The sequence below is a fragment of the Apteryx rowi genome, unplaced genomic scaffold, assembly GCF_003343035.1.
Source record: "Apteryx rowi isolate R43461 unplaced genomic scaffold, aptRow1 scaffold_316, whole genome shotgun sequence".
Lineage (NCBI taxonomy): Eukaryota > Metazoa > Chordata > Aves > Apterygiformes > Apterygidae > Apteryx > Apteryx rowi.
Window position 1 is genome coordinate 765,199 of NW_020449597.1, and position 8,801 is coordinate 773,999.

At 54.6% G+C, this 8,801-nt stretch overlaps 1 protein-coding gene across 1 annotated transcript in view; it reads right to left on the reverse strand.

Moving 5' to 3' along the window:
- The window catches only part of PCDH1 (protocadherin 1), a 58,853-nt gene extending 58,699 nt beyond the window's left edge, over window positions 1–154 (reverse strand). The window contains exon 1 of the mRNA XM_026070664.1: window positions 91–154. Within this exon, the coding sequence (XP_025926449.1) occupies window positions 91–154 (64 nt within the window). The remainder of the gene's footprint in view (window positions 1–90) is intronic.
- Window positions 155–8,801: the final 8,647 nt, after the last annotated feature.

Below are 8,801 nucleotides of genomic sequence, written 5' to 3' on the forward strand. Positions count from 1 at the left end.
GCATTCCCGCACACCGGCTGGCTCCCGCCCGGGGCAGCCCGCAGCGCGCCGAGCCCGCGCGGGGGCTCCCGGCTCTGCCGCAGCTCTTACTTGGATGCGGACGGCGCTGCGCTCCGTGCCGGCCCCTTGCGCGGTGATCCACGGGCGTCTGCATCGCCTCCTCCCCGCCGGGACTGGGCTCCCCCCACCCCCCCCGGCTCCTCTCGATCGTTATCCACAGATAAAATCAAATTAAAAGAAAAAGAGCGGGGGGGATAAAAAAAATTCCCGTCGGGAACCGCCCCCCTCCCCCGGGCCGGGGCTGCGGCTCCTCCGGCAGAGCGGCGGCGCGCAGGGCTGGCGGCAGCCCCGGTGGGCAGCTCCGTCCGTGCCCGCCTCCGTCCCTCGGTGTGTGTGAGGATGTGCAAGGGAAGCGCAGCGCAGGCACGGCCCCTTCCCCCCCCCGCTGCCTCCGCCTCTCGCCGCCACCACGGGGAGGTGGAGCTCCGGCTCCTTATCAGATCCCGAGCCGAGCCGGAGCGAGCGGCACCGGGAGCCGGGCTGAGCCGCCCGCCCGTGACGCCGCGGCCCGGCCCGCTCCGCCCGGCTCCGGGCTCCGGGCACCGGGCGCGGCGCCAAGCCCCCCGGCCGGGGCGAGGGGCTCCCTGCCGCCGCCCCCCCGGGACCCCCGGGCCGGAGGTGGCGGCGTGCGAACCGTCTTCTTCCCCCCCCGCCTCKCCCCGGGGACCCTCCGCTCCTCGCCCGCACACTTGAAAGATTAGTCTCCCTTTTTGCTCCCCTCCCGGTGCTTTTGATTTTTTCCACCCCAAGCTTCGTGCCCCCTCAGCCCCGCCGCGGATCTTCCGCCTCCCCTGTGAGGGGGAAGGGGGCCCCGCTGTGCTAAGGTGGGGCTCACCCGTGGGACCGCACCCACCGGGTGCTGTGCCCGCTCCTCCCGAGCCCTGAGCTGCCGCGGCTCGGAGCCCCCGGCCAGGGAGCCCCCCAGCATGGGCAACATAGGCTCCGGGCAGGCAGTAARCAATGGCTCCTGCAGTCCTGCCCAGGTGAGGTGGTGGATCTGAGAAAAGGAGCCATGCCCTCCCATTACACCTTAGTGAATCATGCTTTAATAACATGGTGTCAGGACTTCTGAGCAGAGAGAACCTGCAAGTTCCCCAAAGCACCTGCAAGCTCCTGGCTGCCCTTGCAATGCCTTTGCATGCTATGCACGGCCTGTGCTACCTGAGCCRGGTCCTCACTCACCTGCTGGCCCCCATGAGACTTTGAATGGGCAAGCTGGGGCCTGGAAACAGCATGCTCCAAGGGTGCCCCCTTCCCTTGGTGCCCTGAGCTCCACTGGCCGCCCTGTTCCTGCAAGGAAAGCCAGTGCTCCCTACCAACTGCCTGGATCTGCAGCCTGGCCCTGTTTCCCTGCTAAAGGCCTTGGCACTCTCAGCATGCAGCCAGGTGCTCCCAGATGGAGCTGCTGGGGTGGCTCTCCTGGATGGCTGTGTGCAGGCAGGTTGCCTGCTGCACCCTACCAGGGCCAGGCGCCATGTGAGGCTGCAGTGCGCCTCACCAAGGGGGAACCAGCCTACTCTGGCACTTGGGCATGAAGAGCCGATTGCACTGCAGATTTATAGCCAGGATGCTGGAAAGTCCTTTTTGCTTCTCCGCAGCATGATGGAGAGAAACATAGTGACGGGAACAGTGCTTTCCACTGAGCTACGGCCAACCTGTTGCGCAGCTCCCTTCTCCACACACATGCTCAGCTCGGCTGCGATGACCCACTGCACCATCTAGAGGCTGCGTCGGCCTGCTCTCTGGCTCTGGTTCAGCCTGACTCGTCCTGCATTTCCCCTGCAAGAAGGGGACTCAGCCCCTGGCAGGGCTTCTTCCTGCTGGACAGGAAAAACGGGCTGGGGAGTTAACAGGAAATGATCCCCTCTGGGTGGAAAGCTTCTCTGAGCCTTCCTATATTTAGCAGGGACACCTCTGCTCCTGCTCAACAGTGGAAGGCTTCTTTGGATCTGTTTGTTTTTTTTTTTTCCCCTGGGTGTCAATTCTCACGCAGCCAATTTAGCATGAGATACGAAGTGGGAACCCCAGGAAAGATCAAAGCCCACCTGTGGAGAGGCAGGGAAAGGAGATGCAGGGTTTGTCAGGGTTTACCCTGCTGATACAGCATGAACTGGGGATGAGAACAGAGAGAGAGAATTAAACTGGAGACAATGTGAGATTTAATTTATCAGTCACTTGTATTATTGCACTGGTAGTACTCCTAGGAGTGACGGAGAGATATAGTAAAGGAAGCAACTGCCCCAAATGACCCCTATGAATCCACGGCAGTCTGTGGAGTCATGAAGATAAACTTAAGAGATCGCTTGTGACRCAGTTTCCATTGCACATGAGACATGGGTAGTTGATATGCATGCACTTTGCTCCTTGCTGTGCCAGGGAAACTACATCAYGAACACAGTTTATTAGATGCCGCCAACTGGTCTGCCATCTGTGAAGGACCAGGGTCTGCCGTTTCAAATCTCTGCTCAGGCACATTTCTGAGAGGCAGGTCTGGGCTGTAAGAGCATGGGGGAAAAGGTGTCTTGAGGAGGGATATAAATCAGGTGCCAATGGGAAAGGGGCATCCCAAGGGTGATATGTCTGTCTCTACTTTCCTGCTTTGCCAGCTGGCCTTTGAGAGTGTCCAGGCTCCTCCCAAAGTTCCCCTTGTCCTCTGACAATAAGGAGAGCCCAGCCCATTGCCGGCATTGCAGCACCCTATTTTTTCTCTTAGGTATTAACAAGAGTCACTGGCCCATACCTAGGGTCTCCTGTTCCTAGGAAAGCAGATCCAGTCTGAGCCATGGGGAACCATCATATCACAGCTCTGGCTCCAGCTCCCTGGCCAGGGGTGCTTCATGAGAACATCCAGATCCTTCCCACCCRCCTGCTCCTGGGGTTCCTTTCTGGTGCTGTCAGCCTCAAGACGCTGCTGGAGGCTCTCACCTGCCTAGCCCAGCGGATACCCTAGGCCAGGATGCTCTGGCATCACACAGTGATAGATGCTTTTTGGTGCCAGTTGGGCCTTGTCAGAAGAACAGTCTGCGAGGGAAGAGCATCCAGATAAATCTTTGGGAAAGCAAGAAGAAAGGGAAACACGGAGAGCAAATGAACCTTACAAGAGAATAAATTCCCCCTCCCCAACACACACAAGCAGCAACCTGGCTGCCGTCTGCTGCAAGGAGTTCAAAGGCTCTTCTGTTCTCTCTCTCATCAGCTCTGGGCTCCGCAGGAGAAGCAACAGCACGGATTGGGCAGCAAATGCTAATAACACAGATGTTCTGACAATTCACTTGTTTCTACAATTAAAAACAAAAGATCCTCAAAACCCAAATGCAAGGAAATGAGCACATTAAAGAACTTCTCCTCCGCATGCCTACCACTGCTCTTCGTAATGAAGGGGTGCAGATTTGCGGGGGCAGGGGCTCGGAGAATTCAGCCTGATCCTGCGCGTAAGTGGGATGCTGCGGGAGAGGCACTGCCTGGCGCATCACTTGGACTGTGCTGCGCTGGCAAGCGGGTATAGCTGGGGAGACGTGCTGGCCGCAGAATGCGAGTGGCAGACCCCCGCGCCGGGATCGATGAAGGGGCTGAGCGACTTGGAATGGTCTGTCTCTCTCTTGCCTGTGGGATGCCTGCTGCCGAATTATTGAGAGATTGTTTTTATTACTGTTTTAACTCTTTTTTTAACCTTGTTTTTCTCTCGGCTGCACTTTCACTCACTCATTAATTTTGGTATTTTTCTCACGGTATATAACCCCTGTCACGGCTGCCATGGCAACAGGAGGGAATGTGCTCAGCACTAAAATATCCTCTCAAAAATAACAAAAATAAGACAACAGAAGCAGCTTCTGTAGGCTGCTGCAAATGCAGATCTGGCCCAGCTTTGTGGTGACGGAGGATGAAATATCCTGCAAGCTGGGGAAGCCCCTGAGCTCTCCTCTTCCCACAATGCCCAGCCCACCTCTCATCTTGGAGCTGCTCATGTTCCACCACTGCCACACTAGAAAGATGTTCTGGGACAGAAGCCTGGAGTTGAGCACCACAGATCTCTCTCTCTGGCCCAGAAAGCTCTTTCCCTTTCTTGAGGATCACCTTCCCCAAAATATAAATACAAGTCAGGAGGAAACGTGGGCATGAACCAGAAGAAAAGGGATAAGGGCTGCTAAGGGGGTTTTGCTCGGCACCAGTGGATTCTCGCCCCTCACGTGGATTCCTGGGTCCAAGAACAAACGGTGATTTGAGGTCCCCAAAATCAGGAGTTAGAGAAGGAGCAGCAGTCAGCACACGGCGACATGGACAGCAGGGCTTGTCACACAAACCTGTTGTCTTTTTCTGACAGGATTATAGGTCTGGTTGAGAAAGGCGATTGTGTTGATATAGTACACTTGGATTTCTCCAAGGCATTTGACTTACTTCCACCTGACATTTTGATTAAAACTTGCATTATAAGGAATTAACAGGGCACATATTAGATGGATTAAAACTGCTTCACTGGCAGATCTCAGAGGTAGTTGCTAATGAGTAGATATCAGTAAGTAGTGCTATTTCTACCTACCTCCCCCCAGGGATCAGTTTTTCGTCCACTGCTATTAAATATTTTTATCAATGATGTAGATGAAGATATGAAATCTTTGCTGGTAAAGCTTGAAAATGACACAAAGAGTGATGAGACAGAGAGGAACAGGGATGATTTCATGCTGAATCACCTGGTTAAATGGTCAGGGTGCATTTGAATACAGATAAACACAGGAATATATCTGGAAACAAAGCTTGCATGTTAAGCCTGCAGGCTAGATCTTGGAAAGCAGTGACTGTAGGCATGCCTATACAGGGTGGAGATATGAACACCAGCTTTGAACTAGTAACCAAGTAGCTCATTTGAAGCCCTCACAGGTGTATCTGCTTCATCCAGCAATGCAGATTTGCCCATGGAAGAGGAAATAGAGATAAGTGTGGATAGTTACCCCAGTATGAACTTAGTGCACCCTGCTGTGGTTGCTGGGTGTCCATACTGAGTCATTCCTGGAATGCTGCATCTGGCATCTACACTTGGAGGAAGATAGGGAAATACCAGAAGAGCTTGAAGGAGCACCACAGATGGGGCCACAGACTGGAAAGCCAGGTCTAATGATGTGATGCTCATTAAAAAACATTCTCAGGTGCTCTGTTGACCCAGCCTATGTCCTCCCACATGGAAAATATAGTGGTGAACTGTTAAATCCCACAGCAAGGTGCAACAAGAGCAGTGTTAGAGCTGAAGAGAGGCTGATTCAGCCTTGAATTGAAAGCCAATTTCCTAGTGGTGAAAACATTTGAACATTGGAAGAGCTTTTTTCAGGGAGATGATGGGCTCACAGCATTGCTCAAGCCTTTGTAAAAAGATTAGATCTCTTTTTAAAAAGAGATGTCTCTTTTTAATCCAGCTTTTGGGAGCTATCTAAGGCTGATGCGTGAATGGGCCAGGGTGAGTGACCTCCTCTGGCCTCGCAGGTGGTGAATCTTCCGCCTCACCCCTTCCCTTCACAGGCTGTTGGGAACAGTTTGTCTGCAGTGCCCTGCAATTATTCAAGCAATGATTAATCAATCTCTTGCTTCACGGTTAGGCAGACTTCTGCAGAGAACAGGAAGGTTTCTCCAGTCTCCACCCATCCTCTGCATCACCAGAGATTTCTTCAAGTAGAAATAGCAGAGCACCAAAAATCTTCATTCTGAAACCCTGGCTGACAAATCATGTTTGGGGCTCAAAGTAGGAACTGATCTTGGGATTTGGACTTGAGAGGGATTTTCTAGGATCAGACTATCAGAAACCTGAAGAGATGACCAGCTTCCCCTACAACCTGTGCTGTGAGCCGTTTCCAAAGGGCAGAGCTCGCTTTTCCCAATACCATGCCCATGCCAGGACCTTGGGCTGTAGTAGCATCCCTCTTGTCCCCTTTCTCTGGCACTCTCTGTAGTCCTCTACAAACATGATTTCTTGCTCATGGGGCTTAACACAGGGGTTCCTGCACAGAAAGCAATAGGCTGTGCTAAGCAAAAGGCCAGACAGGAGGTGTGTGTGGTCCTTCTGCCCCTTCACTGCCTCACTGCCTGTGCACCCCTGGGCCTGGCAGGGCTGAAGGCCTAGGAACAGGCATCCCAGAGGTTTCTTTTACTGTCTGTACTGACTCTCAGGCATGCCTTGGCCAGGACACTGGTGGGTTCATGTCCTGCCAGTATAGTGGCCTCAGCTGGTCCAGCGGAGCATCTGGCAGCACTGGCCCAAAAGAAGGAGAGGATGGAGGGGGCAGAAAGGGGGGAGCTATCTGGAGGCACAGCTTTGCAAGAATCCAGCTGAATCTATCAAGTCCCTGCCACTTGCTAAGCTGGCCTGGCCTCCTCTGGGGGATCTGCTATTCACACCTCCTTCACAAGGAGAATTACACCCATTTCCAGCTTTTGTTAGGGTTCAACAGTCCCCTCTGGGTCTGCAGAGAGGTCCTTGCAAGCTCACCTCCAGCCAGCTTGTCCTGCAATAGTGGCTGGGAGACTGTCCTGCCCTGAAGGTGGTCTGTGTGAACAGGCACTGATAGAAGTAGGTTTCTGTGTCCTCAGAACAGGAGTCAGTGGCTGTCAGGGCAGCTGTGGCCTCTCCCCACAAAATCCTGCCTTTTTCCTGCAAACTAAGGGAAGCAGGAGGAAACTCAGGGAGAGGAGACCAGATCAGACCTGCCCTTCCCAGCGTGACTTACGCAGGAGATGGGAGACACAACAGCAGAAAACTTGGCTCATGCTCTGACTTGCCCACAGAGTCTGGGCAGGGCAGAAGAAGAGCTGCTCTGCATAAGGAGGAAGGGAGGGGCTGGGTTCCCTGCACCCCTGCTCCTGGCACATCTCGGGGAGCCTCGGCTGGTCCCTGCATTAGCCGGATGCTCTCAGGAGTGCTGGGCCGGGGAATCACCCAGTGCCACACCTGAGGAGACACTGTGGTGCCTTGGCAAGGACACGGGAGCACATTGCTCCACTTCTCACCTCTGCTTTTAAAAAAAGTAGTTAAAAATAATGAGGGATGGAAAGAGAGCAGGGGAACAGGACAAGCTGTTGCCTTTAGTCCCGGGGATTCAGACCTTGGTCCCTGCTCTGACAAAGTGAACCAGCTGGGAGCAGCAGGACTCCTGCCAGTTGTGCTGTGATGCATGCTTTTATAGTGCTTAGGGTTGCATGGGCACAGAGGACACACAGCAGAGAAGGGAGGACACTGGGTAGAGACAGCAGGGCAGGGAGCAAGGTGGAGGCAGACACACCATGCACACGGACACCAGAAGACAGAGAGATCAGGGAGAGCATGGACTTGGTAGGAGATAGACTGGGGCAACCTTCAGCCCAGGGACAGACTGAGAGATGGGGAGGCTCGCTAGATATCAAGGCCTGGGAACCTACAGTAAGGTTAGAGGACAGAGAGATCAGAGGAGAAGCAGGAGGTGGAAGACAGGGACCCTGGGCAACCATGAGAATCAGCAGGGTAGAGATGAGATCTTTGTGGTCATTGAGGCAGAAACAGAGGTGCTGGGAGCAAGGGAAACAGGATGACTGAGCTTGGTGGGCAGGGGAAACCAGGGCAGCACCGCCAGGGGATGGAGAAACCCTGAAGCCAAGAGGGCAGTATCTGGTTGGTGGGCAGAATGCACAGCGAGTGGCCTGCTGGGGCAGGCACGTGGTGTCCCTGTGCCATGAGACAAGAGCACAAGCGGAGTCTCGAGGCCAGCAATAGGCTGGAATGGGAGGTGTCGGCAGCAGGACAGAGCAAGGAGTGCCACAGACCTGCGTGGCCTTTGCAGACACTGGGATGCAGATTGGAGTGTTGTGTTTGCTCTGCTGGGACAATGCTGTCGGCTCCCTTTATCTCTGCTCTTTGTTTGCTTTGCCACGTCCCCAGAGCCAACACTCTTCTAGGGCAAAATCCAGAGACACTTGAGTGAGACTCCAAGGAAAACATAGTGCTAAATGAGTGGCAAACAAACTGGGCTCCACTGCAAGAGTCTGACCAAGATCCTCTCACAAGGGGCGCAATTGCCAGCAGCGGGAAGCCTAAACAGCAGGGCTGACCACAGTCGGCCTGAGCTGGCTCTGTGCAGAAATGTGAGAGAACAACACTGAACTAGGAGGCCTACAGGTCTGGAGTGTGGGATCCTTGTGCTGGGATCCTCATGCCAGGGCTGGGAGACAAAAGGATCCTCCACCACGGCTGGAATGTGCCAGGGTCCTTCTGCTGGTGTTGGGATCTGCAGGGACTGGGACGTACTGGGGATGGGATGTGTGCGGTGAGCTCTGCTGTGCTCTGCACTGGGGGCCACCATTTACCCCAGTGCAATATGCGGGTATGTGGGCAGACAATTCTGCTGYGTTCACACATGGAAAAGCTGCCTGGTTCACAGCGGATGCGAGTCCCACAGTTTCCCCTTCACGGACAGTGACCACAGTGCTGTGGACCCGCTCCCCTGTGCGCTGGGCTGCGGGAGGCTGTCCTTTACTCTGTGAGGGCAGCTTGCTGTGAGATTAAGCAAAGTGACTGCGTGGCTTTGGCCATCCTGCCTCTTGGGCTGTGCTAGAGCTGCAGCCCTGAGGTCTGCTTGGCCGTGCTAGTGAAAGGCCCTGGCGTGCACATCTGCTGCTGTGAAGGACCTTCTTTATCCACCATGAACATGTCTTAATGACCAGTAGACTAGGCTGGTCCTGAGCGCCTGCTAGGCTGTTGAGGGCCCAGGGCAAGGCTGAGCTATACG